Raw genomic sequence first — 22,328 nt, 5'->3', positions numbered from 1 at the left:
CGGGAACCTGCGAGCACATCCCCAGCCCCTTCCTGATTGTTTTTCCAGCCCCATTACACAACGCGCCCGTTGTTTGGTTTTGCAAATTGCTCATGAGCAGCGTCAATAGCTGGGGATACACAGAGAGGGGAATGGACTTTATTTGGGTTTTAGGGCCTTCGGAGTGAATGGTGCCAAAGTAAATAGGGAGTTTTATGCGGGGCCGTGTTAACCAAACAGCCCTGTGAGCTCCCGGGGAGAGGTTCAGTGCAGAGCAGCGGGGATGGAACCACCAGGGTACCCGGAGCCATGAGCAGGACTCGGGATTCGGGAAGAATAATGTCCCCTTGGGCCTGGGTTGTTGGTTTTTTTTTTTTCCTTCCTGATGGATTTACAAGGGAATAAGAGCATCAGGGCTGGTCACAGTGTACTGGGTGACTTATCCCAGCTACGTTCTGCCTTTGGAAAGCATGTTATGTTTATCAGGCTCTATCTTAAGAGAAATTCAGGTTTGCATTCCTCTGCTACTGCAGTAAAAACCTTGCCAGTGTTTCTACTCTTAAATTGACTCATGGCAAGTTTAATCCCCATTTGTTCTGGATCTCTCTGTAGTTCCTCATTCCTTGAAGCTTTGTAGCAGGGGCTGGGAGAGGGCAGGTCTGGAGTGTCGGTCTTCATGGTTGCATGAGTTGTACCTTCTCAACAAGCTCAAGGACTTCAGATTTTCGTCTTCTTGGAGCTGTTTGAGGGCACTGGTGGCAGATCCATGCTCCGTGTCCCGATGAGTAAGGCTGACCTCATCACTGACAGCACCACTGGAGCAACCCAAGAGCTTCTAAAAAAGACAACTTGAATTGCAGGCCAGTTTCTGCTCCGAGTTTCAGCTGTCTAAATACAACCATGGTGAAGTCAGTTGAGTTACTTTGAATTTCTGGTCAATATTTGGAGCAGAACCTGGCTGTGCCCATGTGCAGCATGGAAGGATTTATTTGTAAGAAGAGGAAAATATGATGGTGGTTGGAGAATAAGTGAGGGGTGGAGAATAAGACTCAGCCTGCCCTGTTCATCCTGAATTTTTACTGTCCTGAAAGAGCTTTCCCTTTTGCAAACAGGTTGCCTCAAGTGGCCTTGGTGGCTTTCTGAGGGCACTGGGTTATGACAATAAATTAAAAGCGAAAGGCACTTCTAGAAATGCAAGGAATGCGAAAATGTTTAAATGATTTAGTAGGAGAAAACTTTATTTAAACATTTAATCGAAGAGCGCGCTTTCATCTTTAAGACATCACTGTTTGAACTCCCATCCAAGTTTTTTCCGGACTTTCTGTTGCACTTCATCATATACAACAGCAAGCTGTGCTTTGCAAAGGGAATAAACTTCCAGTTCCCTCATTCCGTTTGTTGTTGTTGCCTCAAACACACCTCAGTTACAGCAAAGAAGCTGTTTTGGGGGAAAAGCTCCTAAACATGTTATTTTCTCATAAAAAGATCTCATTTATTTGAAGAATTGGAGCTGGGAAACACTGTGTCCAAGCAAATTCCATAAAGCTGCACGGCTTTCCATATGGAAACCGCCCTGGATACAGATGTGGCAGCCAGCACGTGGGGTTTTTTTCCCTAATGCAAGGGAATATTCACCTCTGGGAAGTGCATCTCCCCAGATATCACCACGAGAGCAGCTGGGCTGGGTGCTTGGCACTGATTTGGTTGCAGACATTTGTACTGGTGAGGGAGGCAGAACTGATCTGTAAGGAATTGGGCTCAGCTTCAAACCTGCCACATGGCATTGGAAAAGAACCATTTAATTGTTACAGTGGGTGTGTATTGGTGGATTATTTTTGAATTCCATGATTTTTGCCTGTATGATGTTAAACCTGGTGCTGCATTTGGAAGAGAAAAATCTTAGGACTGCACCCGTAACATCAATATTTTATTGCCTTTAAACCCGGCGTCGCCGGAGTCGCTCTATTGCGATGACCACTGCGTGTAACCAGCGTTCCATTTTGGGGTGAACCGAGGGGATCAGCTTTAGTAATTCTTTTTTTTTCCTGAGACTGTGACCTCAGGGCCCCTTGGGTCCAGCATTAGCATTGGAAATGTCCCTGTTTGTGTTCTTAAAGCCGGCTGAGCGTGCGCCGCGCCGATGGCCTGCCGTGCTCCGGTGGGGAGATTTATGCTTCCTAAGTACATTGTAAAAGTTTTATAAAGTAGCTTAAATATTTACACAATAAGCATTTAAGGAAACGGTTATGTCTCTAAAGGAGCTGCTGATCCTTTGGGTCCATCAGACCATGGCCGTGAGGGGTTTTTAACTGTCTGACCTCCAGGAATTGCCTTGGTGGTGTTTTGTTTTGTTTTGTTTTTTTTTCACCTAACTGGTTTTAAGCAGGCAAACAAATGGAAACTCATACACAGGAACCTATAAATAATGTTAATGACCTGGCCTGTATCCTCAAAAGCCAGGAAATTTAGGAACATGACGGCGAGCTGGCCCTTCGCTCTCTGAAGGGTGGAAAGCGTAGCTGGGAGGATTTCTTCCCAATATCCCATCTCTCCCTGCCCTCTGGCAGTGGGAAACCATTCCCCCTTGTCCTGTCCCTCCATCCCTTGTCCCCAGTCTCTCTCCAGCTCTCCTGGAGCCCCTTTATACCCTGGAAGGGGCTCTCAGCTCTCCCTGGATCCTTCTCTTCTCCAGATGAACCCCCCAGCTCTCCCAGCCTGGCTTCAGAGCAGAGGGATCCAGCCCTGGGATCATCTCCACAGCCTCCTCTGGATCCACTCCAGCAGCTCCTCGTCCTTCTTTGCCTTGCACTTCCCCCAGGACAACCACCTTTCCTTTGCTCCCAGATTTAATTTTGCAGGGCTCTGGTGATGCTGCATCTCCACTCTGCTGTGAGGGGTCCATGCAGCTTTTATTTCTTACTTCATCCAGCAGCAGGCTGTGAGATTGCTTGGATTTCCACCCTCAGGAGTCGCTCCATCCTGCTGTGAGTGCAGGCCTGGAATCCTAGAATGGGATGGATTGGAAGGGACCTTTGGAGACCATCTGGTCCAACCTCCATGGGCATGTTAAGGAAGATGTGAGGGTCCAGCCTTTGCTTGGTGTGCTTCAAGGAGAGCATCCCAGCCCCCTTGGGATGGCCATTCCCTTTCCTTTCGGGCCACCGTGGGATGGATACCCCTTGGACAGAGATAGGAGAAGCCTTGCAAGTGTGAAGAGCAGGGGGTGGGTGCTGCCTGCTCCTCCCCACCAGCACCCACCACCCCTTTCCTTGTGCTTCCTGAGGCACTCGGGCTTTGGGTTTTTTTCCTCCTGCTCGCACGGCAAACGGATGTTTAGATCCGAGAGGAAATGGGATCGCTGTTTGCTCGGCTCCTCGTGGAGCAAACAGCCCTTCAAAATAACTCCGGTGTCGTAAGTGCCAGGAAAAACAGCGAAGCCAAAAGGCTGAAAGCAAATAATTGGGCTTTTTTGTGAAAGGGCTCCTCTTCAGCGCCCGAGTTTGCATATCAGGGCTGCTCTTTTCACGTTTTGTTTTGAGGTTTTGCAATTCTTTGCAAAGCAAACAAGAGTCAGTTTGTGCCTGAGGAGGGATTTCACTGATCCCAGGGTGCTGCTTCCAGGTGATTTCCTTGGGAGGTGCAGAGCTTTTGGGTGGGGAATTGTAATTGCTGTAGTTCCAGAGCTAAAAGTTGGACCCCGAGTGCTGGGTGTTGCCCTGGAGGAGGTGCCCTCCGGGGTGTCCCTGTCCCTGTTCCCTGCAGGGATGGCTCCTGCAGAGGCCTTGGCTGGCGCTGTGGGAAGAGCAGAGTGTCCCCACACAGCCCAGCCCAGCCCTCCTGAGTCACCCCGGGCAGGAAGGGCACTCAGCAGGTTTGAAAAGCTGGCTGGAAGGGCAGGCAATGCCCTGCCTGCCCCAGGGCTGAGGTTTACCCTGAATTTGGGCACATGGTGCCACCACCACCCTAAAACACAGAGGAGACCCCAGAAGCAGCTCCCTGGGGTGAGCACTGATGTCCTGCTTGGTAGGACACACATCCTGTCCCTTCAGGGACTTCCCCGAGGCTGGTTTGGGCACTGACCAGGCTCCCCAGGGCAGTGGGCACAGCCCCAAGGCTTCCAGAGCTCCAGGAGGGTTTGGCTGATACTCTGGGGCACAGGGTGTGACTCTTGGGGATGGGCCTGTGCAGGGATAAGGGTTGGACTGGATGATCCTTGTGGATCTCTCCCAGCTCAGCGTATTCTGAGGAGCCCAATTCCTGCCACCCACCCTTCCCATGGCACCCACCCCTGATGGACACCCATGCAGGACCACAGATGGCCCCGGCCCCTGGCTGGCCCCTGGGCTTGTGCAGGGGGGCAGGATGTGTTTAAAACATCCAAAGTGATGAAGTGTCACCCGGACTGAGCTGTTTCTCAGATCCGCAGCCGTCTCCTCCCGGATTTCAGCTGCTCAGCTTCCAGGAGCAGGGCTGGCTCCGTGGAAGGGGGGCTGCAGCCTCACTGGGATGTACCTGAGCTCCACAGACACTGTCACCCATCACCCACCCCCACCACGCAGCCCCTGGGTGCTCCCACGGTGGAAAGTCCTGGATTTTGAAGATCTGATAGAGAGAACTCCGGGGTGGGAGCATTTCCTGCTCCCTCTTCCTCTCCCTGCGGAACAGCTCGTTAGGGTAATGACTGCAGACACCGAGGTGGGGTGCAGGGGGAACAGGTACTTTTTTTAAACTTTATTTTTTCCTTTGGAAATGCAGCCTCTTGCAGTCATGCTGTCACAGTTAAAATAAGGTTTAAATTACAGGGCTGGCTGTGGCTTTTTCCCTTTCTTTCAGAATTTTTGCCAACTTGCAATTTACTTAATGAAATCCTGCTATTTCGTTTAACGGGGATATTTTTTGCAGATGTTGATTTAACCCAGCTTTATAAAATATGTGAACTGTGCAGTTTCTTTCCTATTTTTAACAATTTAAGGATTCTGGTGCAGAACCTGACAAGAGTTTATAACGTTGATATTTGTTTGTACCTCATGCAAACCATGAGGCTTACACATCATCCACAGAAATAGTGTGAAATGTTGCAATAATGAGCCAAAGTTGTCCAAAAGGGGGAATTTGTGTTGCTCGTTGGAGCTTTGTGAATGTATTTCTGCGAAGTATCCGCCCCTGGTTTTACACTCAGTTATTCTTCAGGGTTCGTGCAGGGGGTTCTTTATATATGTGTTATATATAGAATGAGGAAGAGAAATGGGTCTGGTTTAGGCTGGTGACAGGCTGCCTTTTTAATGTACAATTCCCAGTATAGTTCCCCCCAGTGTGCCTTACTTTATTTTGTCAAATGGAGTTCCCTGGAGGAATCTGATATTCCTCTTGCAGAGCTGTGGAGGGTGTACAGTGTTGAACTCATTAAGCCATAACGATGCGTTCACATGCTCTGTTAATCTCCCTGTCCTTGATTTACAAAGAGCCTGACCTGCTCTCCTTCCCCTTTTCCTCTCCATGGGAAGGTCGTTTGCTTTGGTGCTTTAATTTGCAGAGTTTCTGAGGGCAGCCTGTGCTTTCATCCCTCCTCATGGAGGAGTTGCAGCCACAAATCCTGTGTAGATCGGTCCTGAAAAGGTTATTTTTAGCTTGAAAATTCAGCTGCCCTCAAAGAAAGATGAGGCTTGTCCTACAAAGGTGGGAGGGTTTTTAATCCAAAGGATTCCACTGGCTGTGGAATAAATACGTGGAATATAACTCATGCTATGGCATGGACTGACAGCTCAAGGGGGAATGGCTTCCTGCTACCAGAGGGCAGGGTTAGGTGGGATACTGGGAATAAACTCTTCCCTATGAGGATGGGAAGGCCCTGGCACAGGTTGCCCAGAGAAGCTGTGGCTGCCCCTGGATCCCTGGAAGTGTCCAAGGCCAGGTTGGACGGGGCTTGGAGCAACCTGGGCTAGTGGGAGGTGTTCCTGCCCATGGCAGGGGGTGGAACAGGATGAGTTTAAGGTCCCATCCAACCCAAACCATCCTGGGATTCTCTGACAACTCATTAATCCTTTTCTCTTTGAACATCCTGAGTGAAGCTGGAGTATTGGGGTGTCTGGGTTTTGTATTAGTGCAGCAGGACAGGATGTATTCCATGGAGTTCTATGTGTATTTTGGCATTTCCCTGTTTCCCTCCCCTTTTTTTTTTTTTAAAGAAACTGTGGTTTTTAGAAATGAAAACAAGTCCTTCTTAGCCAGGGAGGGTAATTAGTGTGAGTCACCTCCACTCTCCATGGGCAAGTACAGGGTTAGGAATCTGGTCATTTGGGAGGTGACACTGAAAGATGGGGACTTTCAGAGGCCACATTCTCAGTTGCTGCCTCTCAGGGCTCCAGTGATGCTCCTGAATATTCTGGATTTCGTGCAAATACATTGATTTTCCTTCCCCATCCCCTGCTTATGCTTTACGCAAATTTTCTTGCCATTTATCTGCACTTTAATAGCTTTTACAGCACCATTCCAGGGAGTATAAAACATGACAGATGGACTCAGTGATCTTACAGGTCCAGCCTTAACAATTTTATGATTCTGAGACAAGGTCTGTTCGGTCTTTGGGGGTGATCTTATCCCAGCTTAGCACAAATGAGTGTCCTGTGCTGCATCCGCTTCTCTGGGTTGCTCATTTGTGGATTTTCCAGAAAAGGGCCCCTCCATGGCACGAGGGTTGTTATCCATGGCATTCCCAGTGGTGTAGATCCTGAGATGCCAGCACATCCTTGCAGCTTCCACTGGGGATGTGAGGGACCAACTGTGGGGCTTAAATCCCAAGATGCTTAAATCATTGTTTAGTCTTGACTTTAAGTGGGAGTAAGAGCCCGTGGATGCTGGCCACGAGCAGTTGTGAGTGGAGTGAGGGCTGGAATAGCCCCAGAAGATGTTTACACATAAATACATGACCCAGCTATCGGGAGATCTGCTGAGTGGGTGCACATCACACACGCAGCCCTGGGCACGTTCTCCAGCCTGGCCACGGCTCTGCTGATGTGCTGGTGCGAGCAGGAGGGCAGGAGCCATCCCTGGGCTCCTTCCAGCCCTGCAGGACCTGCCTCTGCCTGGCTGGGTGCCTCCCACCAGGCTCTTCCCACAGCTACTCCCACCGACCCCATCCCCATTGCTTTTAATCCCTCTCCATCAGATAAGAGCCCCGAGACCTCCCTGTGCAGGTTTATCCCTTCAGGTTTATCCCTTCGGCATGACCAAGTTGGCTGGCACACCAGAGCGATTGTTTCCTTGCAAAGGCCACGCTGGCACCCAAAATCCTTTAATTCCCTGTAAAACTTTGGCAAATCCTCCACGAGCGAGGACTTGAAGGATCCGTGGGCGTCGTGACACGTGGCGGAGCCGCGACTCCCTGATCCCGGTGGAGCCACGACTCCCCGATCCCGGTGCCTGCTCAGACAGAGAGGCTCGGGAGAGCTTTATCAGGAGCAGGATCTTGGGCTTTGGCCAGCGAGAACAAAGCCTGAATTTCCATTCCACTCAGCCCCTGTCTGCTTCCCATATATGTGAGGGCCCTGATACCGTGCTGGAAAAAAGCAGCGCCTTTTTTTGGGCTCGCTGGGGGAGAATTATCAGATGAGGGGAGGCATCAACGGTGGAGCCCTTTTGCAGGGAGGGGTTTGATTGGAATAGAGGACCCACAGACAGTTTGGGGCCTGAGATGAAACCCCTGGTAGAGGGTTGGGTTGAAAGCCCAAGATTTTTGTTCTCCCAGAGCTCCCAGGCCAAGCTCTTGTGCCCAGCACCAGACTCTGCACCCAAGGAGGAGCCAAGCAGCTCGTTCCCAGCCTGGATGGAGAAAAATATTTATTGGGCGCCTGCTTGTGGGCCCCCAGGGAGCCTCCTCCGTTGCAGGTTGTTTTGCAGGTCGGTGATAGTTTCCTAAAGCTTTCCCAGTCCTTGATACTTGCAGTGGGGTTGGCATGGAGCCGACACGCATCTGCCTCGGTCTCCCCTCGGACGCCACCGTGCCTGCGCCGCGTCCTCGCCGCGGAGAAATCAGGGTGGCCTTGGGTTTTTTCAGCCCTCTCACGTCATCTCTGCAGCCCAGCAGCTCGTTCTCAGGCGTAAATCCCATGGAGGGGGGATAGTAGGGCGAGATCCCGCTCCGGAGGGAGCAGCTCGGTCTGGAGCGCAAGGCAGGCTCTCAGAACGTATCTGAGGGTGGTGTTTTGATTGGTATTGCTTTGGTTTTCCTCCCAGGGAAGCATCTCCGCTTGTTTTCTGGTTAGGAAACCAGAAAAACACGGCAGAGCTGCTGCAGCCACCGCCTGCTTGGTGCCCCCTGTCCTTCCTGTGTGAGCTCCGAAGCCCCAAGTTCCCAACTTTGCTGGTGTTTGGGGAAGAGGGTTTTGTGTGATCAGCTGGGACATCTGAAGGAGGCCTTGTGTAGGGGAAGATGGACATTTCCCTCTGGAAAGGGCAAATTTGGGTTGTTAACAGAGGGAGCTGAGCAAAATTTGGGGCTGGGGCTGTGCTGAGAGTGGTGAGACAGCCCTCCTGGTTTGGAGGAGTTCATTGCCCTTGGATTGTCTAACAGCTGGATGAAAAAAGGCATCCTGGGCAGGGTTAGTGGTCCTGCTGCTGCCAGGGATGTTCCCATGTTCTTAACAAGTGTGGAAAATGAGGAGGCTCGAGCATCTCCAGGAGCATCTCTGCAGCTGGAACAGGCCCCCCAGGGCAGTAGGCACAGCACCAAGCCAGACAGAGCTCAGGAAGTGTTTGGACAATACTCCCAGGCACAGGGTGTGACCCTTGGGGATGGTCCTGTGCAGGGCCAGCAGTTGGACTCGATGATCCTCATGGGTCCCTCCAGCTTGGCATATTCTGTGATGTCCTCACTGACTCGGCACCTGGCTTCCCAAAACTCCTTCACCTCAGTGCCCCCTCCATCGTGGCAGAAACCCCTTCATTAGAGGTACTTTCCACCCTTAATGGTTCCATGACTTAATGGTGGTGTGAACCAGGCAGGGTTTTGGTTTGGGTGCAGCCTCTGGACCATCACCCTGTGCTGAGGTGATTCCCAGGCTCAGCTCCAGCACCCAACGTGCTCTGCCCGAGAGGCTCGATGGAGGTGGAGAGGGGTGTTATTCCTGTTTCTCTTCAGAGGGACCTACTAATTAGTTTCTGCTTTTAAAATGCTTTGAAGCCTCAGCCGAAACTCCTCCATGAGTGAAAACTATGATTATTTATATTTATCCCATTTCTCAGAGGCTCTGGGATGCTCCGTGTGCCGCAAGCTCTGGTCACTGGGCGGATTATCTCCCTCCCCCAGGGCACCAGGGGGGATTTCTGAGCACCTAAAATTCCTCTGCAAAGCCAAAATGGGTTCATGGGTCTGAGAGGCAGAGGAGAGCTCGGGAGGTCCCCTGGGATTTGGCCATCCCAACCTCTGGGATTGCAGCAGGCGGCCCCGGATTAATTACCAGCGTGGGCTGGCGCGGGGCCAGGCGGGAGCGGCGCAGGGGAGGGAGCCTTGGACATCACAGCAGGGAAATCTGCCACAGGGGTGATTTATGGGGTGATTTCTCCCTGTTTCTCAGCGTTTTCCAGGCTCTGGGGATAAAAAAAAAACAAACCAAAAAAACAAAAAAGGGATTGCACACATGGTTGTTTGGAGGAGCTGAATATGTGCAAGTTCGCAACCTAAACATGGAAAAAGGGGATTTTTTTTTCCCCCTTTTTTTTGTCCTGGCATCCCTCACCCTGGCAGTCCTGCCCTGTGGAGAACACTCGGGAATGAGCCTTCTCCCCTCCAAGTGGAGTCAGTGCCTTCTCAGCTGGAAGGAAAAAACCAACCCCGACTAGATGATGCTCAGAAGATTTTCACCAAACCTCTGGATTTTACAGCATATCAATTAGTGGGGACCTTCCCTTCCCCCCACCTCATCCCCTGTTGGTGTCCACCAGCTCGTTTTTCTCCCCATTTTTCCAGCTGGTTGAGTCACGGGGCGAGGACACAAGGGGCTCTCACGGAGATGCCAGACACAACCCCGGGATTTGCTGGGCTCGGACTAACCCAGGGCTGGTTTCCAGCAGTGGAGAAGTCTCAGCCAGGCTGTGGTTGCTGACGGGTCTGGTGCTTTGAGAAGTGGCAGCCGGGGAGGTGGTTCCCTTTTGGGCTCCTTTTGAAGGTGTATTTATGTTGTTGTGTTGGCTTGGACATGCCAGATCCAAGCTGGTTATGTGCACAGCCCAGGGCCTGGAGAGAGATGAATGTGCCTGTGAAAGCAAGAGGAGCTCAGATTAGATGGAGACTCAAAATAAAAAAATCACCTAAATCTCTGAAAACATTGGCATTTAGGAGTAACACATTAAAATGTCACTGAAAAATCCCTGAGTTAGGTTTTTCCAGTTTTCTTACTTTCTAGTCTTTTCACCCCTTGGCTGAAAAGAGCTTTGTAAACCAGGGGAGCTGGGGGGGAAAAAAAACCTGTTAAAATACCTTAAAATCATGTTCTGGACTATGGATTTAGTGGCCAGAGAAGGTACATCAGAAGCAAACTCCTCGAATTTAGCTTGAAAATGCCCTAACTGATGATGACTTCCAAATTTCCGGGCAGAACTAAACATGGCATGTGTTTTTCTTTGAAGGGTATAAAAAAAAAAATTAGCATGAGCTGATGATTTTGCAGAGTGGTTTCTTTTATGCAGAGAAAATTGTTTTCATCCTCATTCTTGGCATTGGCTCCTGTCCTGTGTTGCTTTTGTTTCTTGGGCTGCCATGGAAATGTCCCCCTTTCCCCCCCAGGCCTCTCCACACACCTCTTCCACCGGGCTCTGGTGCTCGTCAGACCCTTTTTGGAACTAATTTAATTAATTAACCCAGTGCAAGTGTTCTTCTGAGTTAATCATCTACTGGGTTAACAAATTAAACGGGCTGACGGAGGAGGATGGGGAGCAGCAGAGCTCTGCTCCACGGGAAAGGCTGGAAGAGGAGGAGCAGGATGGTGGATCCTCCGTGGTGGATCCAGTGGCAGCGAGGGCTCTTTCCAGCTGTCTTCCCTTGCTGGTGGTTTTTGTGGGATGAGGGAGCTGGACTCATGTCCATGGCTGCACAACAGCCACCTCCAACATGAGGAACGTGCCGTCAGCAGTGCTGAGGGTGGAGGAGTTGGGAGCGCCCACCACGACACCAGATAAATTGTAATATAAAATCACATTCTTGTTTTGGAGTGGAGATACGAGCTGGGCTCAATCCACACGTCTCAGTGGAGTAAACCAGAAGTTTGGGAGAGAGTTAGGTGCTCTGCAGCCTGGAAAGGTCCAGCTGGGTGTCCCTGTGGCTGACCCGTGGTCGTTGGCTGGGGAGCTGGTGGCAGCTTTGCAGGGCCTCTGTGAACCAGGGAGAGGTTTTCTTTGGTGCAAGCTGGGACATCCTCTGTTAATTCTGGGATTTAAGGACAAGGTTCAGGGGGAAGATGAGGGCTGCCCAGCCTCCTGCTTGCACCCAACTGCCTTCTCCTCTCATGAGCCCATTGTCCTGCTGTGATACCCAGTTTCTTGCTTCATTGGAGAAACCAGGAAGAAATTTGAAAGGGGGACTGAATTGTCCTTGTCCTCATCAAGACTTTCCATGGCTTCCTTGTGGAGAACCTTCTGCTCCCTCTGGTGTCCCCAGGGCCACCTCAGGGTGGCAGCCCAGCTCTTGCCTCCATTTGCTCATGGAATTGGGATGTTCCCTTCAATATATGTGTTGAAACCAACACTGGGTTGCTCCCATGGGCCAACAAAGAGCTGCTGGCCAAGACAGGACTCACCAACTCCTGCAAGGGTGGCAAGGTGCCTGCAGAGTCCCACTCCCAGTGAGCATGGACAGATGGAAGGTGACCAGTTTGTGTCCCCAGGGCATCTGTGTGGGGACCCCTGTGCTGGGGACAACATTCAGCTCCTCCCCATCCTCTGGGGCTCGTGCTGTGGTTGCAGCATGGGGGCTCTGGGGGGGCCCAGTGACACATTCCAGCTGGAACTTGTAAGGCAGAGGTATTTTAAGTATATTGGCTTAACCGAAATGGTTGTGAGCTTTGCTGGGGCAGATTGACAATTAATTTCTTTTTTTTTTTTTTTTTTTAACCCAGGGCCATAAAAATTCCATTTCTGCCGTGGAAGGTTTTAACCCCTTCCTTACCCTGGAGCTTGTTTCCAAGGGTATTAATGGGGGATTATTGTAACTGATGGCTCCCTGGTGAACTGTTAATAGATTTTTGGGAAATGTGTGTGTTCTTTGTGCTGGGCTTTTTATCTGGACCTTGCTCACAGTGACCTGTGTATGGTTATAACCTTCCCTGCTCCTGTGTGTTGGGCAGTGTAAACATAGATCTGTGCTATGGCAGAGGGGAGGAAGAAGACTGAGCATGGACCTAATGGAGTCTAAAGTGGGATAAAACTGCACGGAAAGACGTTGAGAAAGGATGTAACTGAGTGTGAGGCTGCCCTGTGACACAGAAAGACAGGAGGAGGGGACATGTGGGAACACTTCTGACTGTCCCACTTCATCTCCAGGTGCCCAGCTGTGCGTTCAAGCCCCTGTCACGTTCAGAGAGTGCAGTGATTTATTTTTTACGGGCCTGGTCTTCCCTGTGGGTGCCTCTTAAATGTGTTTTGAGAAGACCTTCCTCACAGCCATACGTCGTGGGGGCCATTTGACCTGCTGAGAGGAGCTTTGGTGGCTTTGGAAGAGCCGGGGCGTTGAATCACAGCTATTTATTTCATGTGTTTCGTGATCTACCCATGTTTTCCATCCTGCTTTTAAGTGCAGCTTCAAGCAGTGGGACTGTGCAGCGTTTTTGTTTTGGAAAAAGGCATCTTTCTTTTCTCTCTTTGTGCACTGCTTTGAACTTTACTGGCATAAAACGCTGTCAAATCACAAATAGTCTCAAACCTCAAGTTATTTTCTTTACCTCCGCGCTCGGCAGGGAGCGACAGCAGCGGTGCTGCTCGCACCAGGAGATTTACAGTGTTTGCTCTTTGCATTTATTCCCAGACCCCGAGCTGTGCAAGGCTCTTTTCCCATTAAATTCTGGGTTTGATTCTCCTATCTTGTTTTTTTAATCTTAAAATTGTTTGAATTCCCTTCTGGATGTGTCTGCTGCGAGGCATCGCTGCAGCAGAGGAAGGAGTAAACACAAGCTGGCGTTTCAGCCCTTCCATCTGATGGATGGAGGTGGCTTTGATGGAGGAGATAGCCCTGACTCCTCCCTCAGTGGAGCTGCTAGAAGTTGTAGCTGCCTACAATGATAGTTGTTAAAAACACATCGTGTACCACTACGGGACTGAAATATTTTCCTTTCTTCCAAAAGCAAGCTAACAAGCCTGCCTCTGTTCCAGCAGAAAGGGTGTGGAGGGGGGAAAGAACAAAAAGCGGGTTTTCTTGTCTGTGCTTTAAGGGCAGGGTGGAAAAAAGAGGAGGAAAAAGTGGAATATTTATTTAGAAGGCAGAGGACGTGGTTCTGTGGTGGCCACCCCTGCTGTCTGCGGAGTGGTAGTGGCTGATGGCTGGAGGCGAAACTAATACTTGGCAGGGGATGAGACACAGCACAGGCCCCCCTGGTCTGGGGGCTTGCTGGAGTGCTTGCTTTATGTCAGGGCTGTGGGGTGAGTTCATCTTTGCAGGATTTGGTTGAGTGCACTGGGAGATGAAAGAAGGGAGAGGAACCCACCACGGCACAGGGAGCGCTGGAAGAGGGATCCTCTCAACAGCTTTGTGCAGGCAGAGCGTTTTTAGATGAGCCTTTTAGTGTCTCCTTTTGGGGGGTTTGTTTGCCTGGGGGCCACAGGCAGGTTGCTTTTGCGTCTGATAAGTGGATTTTAAAGCCTTTCTTCCCCCCTCAGCCAGGAAAGGTGGATTAGAAAGGAAACTTCTCGCTCCTTGAGGTGGAGTTCCCTCAAACGTCCTCACGTGTTTGAAGGAGCACAGGGCATCTCCAGGAGTGCCTGGAGCTGGCAGAGCTGGCACTGCCAGGCAGGAGCTGCGATGGGATGACAGAGATCAGGAGCACATTGGCAGGGGGATGCATTCACGAAGGGATGGGTGGATGGACTGAAGCTCCTGCCATGGATTGCACAGAAGTGGTTTTAACAAAGCTAGCTCAGATGCACGAAAGCGGGAGGTGTAAAAAAGCCCTCCCTTGTTTTCATGGATGATTTTGCCAAAATATTCGCCAGTTCCTGGAAAGCAGAGATGACACCAGGGCTGGTGGCACCACCAGAAAGATGTTCTTGTAGGATAGACACAGGTTGAATCCTGCTTTGCTTTCCCCCTTCGCATGTTAATTTGCAGTAAACCACGGGAAAAACCTCTTTAAATGTTTATTGCTGCCTGTTCCCCTGATTAACTCAGCTGATGGGGAAACTGGAGTTTTGAAGTTGTCCCATCCTTAATGTCTGGAAGGGAAATTCAGGGGCTGAGTGGTAGTTCCTAAAAAATGTAATAACAAGCCCAGCTTAGCTAATGGGCATGGAGGGCTTTGAGGAGGTTGGGAGGTTAAACAGATGCAGAGCTCAGTAATTGCTACCAGCCTTCAGATGAAAGGCCCTGAGCTGGTCTGTGCCCCCCCCCCCAGATCACTTGAGTGGGACAACAGCAAAGTTTAGTGCCTTAGGAGACTTTTGGAAAGGCACTGGGAGCATCTCTGTGGGAAAGATGACTGTGGAAACTGGATGCTGTGGAAGATGGATGGGTCTCTGAGCAACCTGGTCTAGTGAGAGGTGTCCCTGCCCATGGGACTGAGATGATCTCTCCCAAAATTGTGACCTGTGAAGGGGTTGGTTCAAGATGGTGAGCACTGCCCACAGCAATGGACATCCCAGTTACCCCCTCCCCCCATTTCCCCTTAAATTTGTGTGGTTACAACTCCAGTTAAATCCAACAAAGCCGCTTAATTCAGAGCTGGGTGATGGGGAGGGGTAATTTGAGCCTGAACAGAAGCAGGGCTGGAGGGGCTGTGCCTGAAATCCGGTGTGTCAATGGGCTCTCTGGAGCAAAATAATGGCATCACCCCATGGGTGAGTTAATGGGACATGATGGCAGGGAGGCACAGGGGTCAGCAGGCCGCGGGCGCGTGAGGGATTGTCAGGGAGCTTAATGCCGGGCAGGGAGCTCGGAGCAGAGCTCCTGGCTTGGAATTCCAGGCTGCTTTTCTGTTAGCTGGCGTGGTAGGAGCAGGAATGATGTTCAGCAAGAGGTTAATTTGCCCTCTTTGGGGCTCTTTCAGGGTTGAGAGTTCCTGTCTTCCTTCTGGAGACATCATAAATTGTGGAGGTATTGTGGATTAAACAGTGTCTGCCCCCCCCCAAATGTGATTCCTAGAAAGAAGAGACGTTTCTCATTGTCTGGAGAGACTTCCACTGGGGTTTTAGGAGGATATGTGTAGTTCATAGTAGCTACTCCCTTGGCATGAAATGCTTCCTCAGATTTCATGTTCCCTGTGGGAACATCAGCATCACTGTCGAGGAATATTTACACAGTGGAGATAATGTTGGGTCAGTCATCCAGGCCTGTTGTGGACATCCTGTGCCCCAGCTCAACACAAGCTGGGCTTTGAAAGTGAGGGTGCACCACCAGGGGTACAGGATCTGTGCTGGCTCTTGGTGGGAGACATCCACATATCCTGAGGACACGGGGTCCTGGCTGCTGGACCCAGAACTGAATGTTTGAGAGAGGAAGATGTGTTGAGCTCCATGGGGGATGATGGGTGTCTTGTTGGGTCACCAGCCTTTGCTTGAGCCATCTGTCTTGGTGGTGTTTGACATAATTGAAGATGAGGTTTGGGTTGAAGATGGACTTTGGGGTTGAGTACAAGTTTTGGGTTAAGCATGAACTTTGGGTTAAATATGAGTTTTGGGTTGAGCACAAACTTTTGGGTTGAAGATGGACTTTGGGCTGAGTACAAGTTTTGGCTTAAGCATGAGTTTTGGGTTGAGCATCATCTTTGGATTGAGCACGAACTTGGGGTTTAATACAAGTTTTGAGTTGAACACAGGTTTGGGGTTGAGCACAAACTTGGGGTTAAATACAAGCTTTGGTTTCAACATGAATTTTGGGCAAAGCATGGAGTTCGTGTTGAAGACAAATTTTGGGTAGAGCATGGAGTTAATATTGAATAGGAATTTTGGGTAGAGCATGGAGGTTGTGTTGAACACAAATTTTGGGTTGAGCACAAACTTTACATTAAATAAAAGCTTGGGCTTGGACAAGAATTTTGAGTAGAGCATGGAGCTTGTGCTGAACACAAATTTTGGGTAAAGGATGGAGTTTCACATTGAACACAAATGTTGGGTAGAGCACGGAGTTAGTGTTGAACATGAATTTGGGGTTGAGCACAAGTTCAGTTCTCACGTGAGCAAAGCCAGTGGGGTGGGAAGAGCCTTTTCCTTCCCCTCCATACCTGTCACAGGTGGTCACAGCAAATCCTGAGTATCCTCTCTTTGCCCCCGCAGATGCCAGCACGTCGCCCGATGCCGTGAAGAGGAGCCATTGGTGCAACGTGGCCTACTGGGAGCACCGGACGCGCGTCGGCCGCCTCTACACAGTGTACGAACAGTCTGTCAGTATCTTCTATGACCTACCTCAAGGAAACGGCTTCTGCCTCGGACAGCTAAACCTGGACAACAGGAGCGAGACTGTGAGAAGGACTCGAAGTAAAATCGGCTACGGGATCTTGCTCAGCAAAGAGCCGGACGGCGTGTGGGCCTACAACCGCAGCGAGCACCCCATCTTCGTCAACTCCCCGACACTGGACATCCCCAACTGCAGGACCCTCATCGTGCGCAAGGTCATGCCGGGCTACTCCATCAAGGTGTTTGACTACGAGAAGTCCTGCCTCCTGCAGCACACGGCCGACCTGGATTACGCAGACGGGCCCTACGACCCCAACAGCGTCCGGATCAGCTTCGCCAAAGGTTGGGGGCCCTGTTACTCCAGACAGTTCATCACGTCCTGCCCGTGTTGGCTGGAGATCCTACTCAGCAACAATCGATAACGGTCGGCCCTCTGATGAAAGGAAAGACACACGGAATAAAAAAAACACCCCCCCCCCCCCAAAAAAAAAGACAAAAAAAAAAGACACAGACTATCCCAAATATCATCTACCTAGATTTAATATAAAGTTTTATATATTATATGAAAATATATATTATACTTGTAATTATGGAGTCATTTTTACAATGTAATTATTTATGTATGGTGCAATGTGTATATGGACAAAAAACAGAAAATGCACTTTGGCTTATATAATTCTTTCAATACAGATTTTTTTTTTTTTTAAAGAAGAAGAAAAAAAAGGAGAAAAATTATACAGCAAAAATAGGAGAAAGCCCTAATTTTTGATGTATGGTTTTTTTGAAATATTATTAATACCCAGACAAAAAGCTAATACCAGTCACTCATTGATAATAAAGTATTCGCATTATGGGGGGGGATTTAATTGTCTTTTTTCTTCCCCCCCCAACTGAGGGCCAGCAGTGTCTGCTGGGGTGCTCTGCAGTCAGGGGGGGTTCCAGAGGGGTGCCCTCTGTCTCCCATCCCAGCCAGGACCCCAGAAAGCCAATAAATAAGTTGGGAGGCTGCAGTTGGCTCCAAGAGGAGGGTGAGTGAGGACAGCTGGAGAGCCAGGGAGCACTTGGATAAGGGGAAGTCTCCTGTGGCTGTTGTCACTCAGGGCTGTGTCTCTGATAACACAAAATGTGGTGGGACATGGTGAAGGGTGAGTGTTTATGATAAAGTTTGTGCAAATTAATGCTCATCAGTGCAAAGAGAAAAGCAGAATTTATTGTGGCCCTCAAAGCTGCCCAGTAGGAGCAGTTTGGAATATCAGCCTTTCACGGGGCTTGCCTGCGAGTCCAACATCTCCCAGGCGTGTTTGATGGTTGAGAAACAAACGGGAGGTTTGGAAAATGCCTGGTTGGGTGGATCCTCTGTTGGAGCATGGTCTGGGTTTCAGGAGCCTCTCCAGTAACTCAGAGGAGGGATTGGATGAGTCGTGTGCAGATTTTTTGTCCCACAGATCTCACCAGTCTGTTGTCCAGGCAATAAACTGATTCAGAATTGTTTGGGAAGAATGTATTTGCTCCGAGGAGCAGTTGCAGCCAAAAAAGTGTCCTGGGCAAATGTGCTTGTCTGGGCTGATTTACACTCTGGAAATCCTGGATAAAATCAGGCCCTTTGCTGACTTGTGCCTGAACTCCATCCCTGTCAGCACAGGGCACCCACGTGCTGCCAGGGGCAGGTTGGACACTGGCTTGGCTTGGTTAGGGAAGTTATTTATTGCCAGGGAGCAGCACTGCCAAGTCTTAGAGTTGTGTTCCAAATCCCTGTACCTTTGATTTCCATGAAGTCCCAGCCTCTGGAGTGCAGTGACTGCGAAGCACCTCAGCTTTCAAGGTTGCAGGAGGTGTTTTTGTCACCTTTGTATTTGCAGAGAAAAACGTGCAATGAGACCTCCTCAAAGTCAGAGTAAAACGGGATCTAAACTTACTACTCCAAAAGCCCTCCTGAGCGAGGATGGGGAATCCTGGAATCCTGGAATGGTTTGGGATGGAAGGAACCTTAAAACTCATCTCATTTCCACCCCCTGCCATGGGCAGGGACACCTTCCACTAGCCCAGTTTGCTCCAAGCCCCGTCCCACCTGGCCTTGGACACTTCCAGGGGTGGGAAAAGGTGGGAACTGCATCCCCCAGGGAATCTCACAGGCCTGAGTGGACGCTGGGAGAGACCCGAGCAGAGGAATGTCCCAATGACATTTCCTCAGTCATTTTTCAAATTATAACCACATTTGATGTTTAATTGGGACCACATTGGTTGAGTTCCTGCAGCATCACTCTTAATACTTGACGTCATGGATTTTTGTTTGTGTTACAGCCATTCTTAGGGAACGGTGTCAAAACATGTCACTCTTGTTTAAAGCAGCTTTCAAGAGCTTTGCAGGGATTTTTTTTGTCCCTTTTGGCTTGGGTTTGGTGGGTCCTGCCATACCACCCACCTCCCTTGTGGTATCACTTTCACATGGTCAGTCAAGAGGCCATTTTTATGTTTGGGGCTGTTTTTTAGGAGATTCTTAATCTAAATAATACCATCCTCATATTACCTGGGAAGAGTCAGCCAAAAGCTGACTTGCTTCTCCCCATTTCCTTTTTCCCAGCATTCCCCACCACCTCCCAAAAGGTTTTGCATTCACATCCCAAGCTGGCTGCTGCCTTCCTCCCTGTCCTCCTCCTCCTCATGTGCACACACCAATGCAGCAGCACCGTCATTATCCACTTCATCCATCTTCTGGACAAAACAGCACCAAGGATGCATTTGAGGGTTAACTTTGGGCTCTCCCTTGTGCAATCCACTGATGGTGCTTCGTTTTTCATTACTCATGTGCTTCCCCAGGAATAAATCTGGAGTTTTGTTTTGACAGCAAGGCTTTAAAGGGAATAAAAAAGGATTTTTAGGGTGAGGCAGTGAAATAAGTATCCTTTTCTGTCTCGTTTTGCCCCTTTAATCTCATAATCATACAAATTTAGGATTCTTTTAAAGAAGCTTTAGGACTTCAAAGCTCTTGAACTCCACACTGGACAGTCTCAAGCTCAGCTGGAGCCTTCCCTGTGCACTGGGTTTGACCTGAGGGCTGTGAGTTGGCACCTGGAGCAGCCCTGTGGGTTGAGGGCACTTCCATCAGGGAAGGATCAGTTATTTCCCTGCCAGGGTTTGCAGGAGCAGCTGGACATGGTTGGAATTAATTAACGAGCTGATGGGTTTCTCCTGTGCCCACACAGCTGTTGGTGTTTGCCCATCTGCCCCAGCCCCTATAAAAGCAGGATGGCCACAACCCCTCCCCTTTCTCAGCAGACTCCTGAGGTTCTCCAAGTGTGTTTTTTCCTCTCTTCCTGAAGGAATCGTGGTCTCCCAACGCTTCAGGTAAGTGGCACGTTTTCTATTCTTGTTCCTTCAAGGTCTGTTATATGGTATTTTATCATTTTAAGGGTAGAAGTCCCACCAGTCCTTGGCAGGAGGTGCTGGGCTGTGCTGGGCTGAGCTCCTGGTGCTGCTGTGGGTGCCTCAGTGCTGAGGTGCTGCAGGGTTTGTGTGGTGCCTTTTGAGCTGGAGCTGCTTCACTTTTGTCCTGAGAAGGTTGTTGGGTCACCTGAGTGGTTACATATCACTGGGGGCTTTTTTTGGAGGGATGTTTTGGGCAGTGCAGTGGGGAAGTGTTTTTATCCTGTGGTGGTGCTGGAACACCGACTGTGCTGCTCCAGGGGGGGTCAGGCCGAGTTCAAGGAGCTGGGGGCCAAGGCAGGGTGTCTGTAGCACCCCTCAACCCTGCATGGGCAGAGGGGACACAGGGCAGCAAATCCCTGAGCAAACACAGCTCTCCCCCTGTGCTGAGGGGCTCCAGCAGTGCACTGACCCCAGAGTTCGCTCTGACTTCCCGACGGCTGCAGGGAGAGGTTGTGGTTTTGTTGCAGGATGAGGGTGTTGAGTGGGTTTGGTGCCTCAGTTGAACTCAAGCTGGTGACTCTCACCCCTCCAAGGCTCGGGTGGAGCTTCCCCAGCCCACAGGCCTTGGGTTTTTCCTTGCCAGTGAGGAGCAAGATCTTGATCCTGCAAGCAGAGCCCAAAATGAATGGTCTGACTCACCTGGCTGCTTTATGGATCATCTGTGGAGGTGGTGGGACATGGAGATGTTCTGAGGTGTTGCTTAAGCAGTGGAACTGGCTGGACACCTTTTTCTGTGGGTGTCAAGACAGTGGTAGAGGCATCAGCTGGTTTCTCATGGTGTTACTGGTGCAACCAAGAGGCTGAAGGCTGCCCAGGTTGTTTCTACCTTCCCTGTGCCAAATGTACCCAAAGTCTACTCCAGTAAAAGTCCTGAATTAGTAATTCCATATTGGACCTGAGTCCTTATGGCTCTGATGTGTGCAGTGTGTTTATTTGACAAGATCCTCTTAATTTAGTAATGCTGGATTTTAAAACTGCAGTAGGCTGATGAGGAGCAGCCAGTTACTGCTGGTGGGTCCCAGAGGCTGCTGCTCCTCCTGTGAGAAGAAATTCATCATCCCTGTCCCTGGTATTCATTGCTGCTGTGCCTGAGAAATGCCTTTTACTGGCCAGAATGGAAAAGAAATTAAAGCTCAAAGGATCCACATTGAGCTCTTCTTGAAAAGGAGAGGCTGAGATCCCTTTGTGGCACAGGTTTAGCCACAGTTTTAGAGGGACTGTCAGTCTTCAGAGCTGAATCCTTCTTCTTAGGGTTTTATCTCTGCTATAAAAATGTGGGGGTCTTGTTCAATGCATAATTAAAAGCTGAATATTGCCCCCCATGTGTGGGCTGGCAGGGAAAAATAAAATCACTGTTGATGGGGAGGAAGGAGCTGGAGGTTTGTTTTGGGAGGTGATGCTTGGCTTCATGGTCTGTGTGAGTAGTGGAACATCTCCAGCTCTTTGGGATGTGGATTAATGATTTTACAGAGGTGCAGAATTGCTCAAACATGTACCTGAGCTTCCCAAATCCTCAGTGGGCCCTCCAGGCTCAGCTGTGCTCTGTGGGGGAGCTGTGCGTGGCCTCAGGTGGGACTGAAGTGGAGGAAGAGCTGGAACAGCTGCCCAGGGCACGGAGTGGTCCTGGATCAGGGGATGGAGCTGCTGCTCTCCTGGTGCCTCTGAGGGGTAGGATGAGCCTCAGGAGCCAGAGTGGGTTGGCTTTTTTTCCTGACAAACACCAGGACAAAAAATCATAAGTCTCATTGAGGTAAAAGTCGAGTGGAGGGAGCTGGTGGAAGGGACAGGGCTGTGGGAAAGCGCTGCTGGTACAGAGCGTGGCCTTGGGGTTGGAGCTGTTGGGTTTGGGGAGTGGGGCTGGTGGAGAACCTGCTGCTCTCTTCTTTCCCCTGGCTGGTTTTTAGCTGAGTTTTCTGACAAGATGGGTTGTTGGGTGGCTGCAGAGCTGTCTGGGGATGAGAAATCCCAGTGCCTTCACCCCAGCGTGTCCCTCCTGTCCCTCGTCCAAGCTGTTTGGGAGCAGGAACTGCCCTGTAGATGAACACCCATCTGCTCTCATGGATGGCCAGTGGACCACAGCTTTCCTAGAATGCAAAAATAAGGATTCATCTCTAGTTCCCCTCCCTTGAGGTGGCCTGGGCTGGACCTGGTGGTCCCCTGGAAGGGAGCTGTGCTGGGGGGACCTGTCGCTGCCAGGGGGTCGCACAGTACCACGTGCTGCTGGGTGACATCCCAGGGCTGGTCCCTGCAGCCTCTGCCCTGTCACCAGCACCCCCAACCTGCATCCAGGAACCTGAGTCTCAGTGGTTAAGTGCAGAGCATCCAGAGTTAATTCC

General features: G+C 50.3%; 1 protein-coding gene across 1 annotated transcript in view; it reads left to right on the top strand.

Annotated features, from left to right (window-relative positions):
* Positions 1 to 17,073, top strand: part of SMAD6 (SMAD family member 6) — a 40,368-nt gene extending 23,295 nt beyond the window's left edge. The window contains exon 4 of the mRNA XM_032699885.1: positions 16,447 to 17,073. Coding sequence (XP_032555776.1) covers positions 16,447 to 16,988 — 542 coding nt within the window. The 3' untranslated portion in view covers positions 16,989 to 17,073. The remainder of the gene's footprint in view (positions 1 to 16,446) is intronic.
* The last annotated feature ends 5,255 nt before the right edge of the window (positions 17,074 to 22,328 follow it).

This window comes from Chiroxiphia lanceolata, chromosome 12 (assembly GCF_009829145.1).
Source record: "Chiroxiphia lanceolata isolate bChiLan1 chromosome 12, bChiLan1.pri, whole genome shotgun sequence".
Lineage (NCBI taxonomy): Eukaryota > Metazoa > Chordata > Aves > Passeriformes > Pipridae > Chiroxiphia > Chiroxiphia lanceolata.
This window is presented reverse-complemented; position numbering and strand designations above follow the sequence as displayed.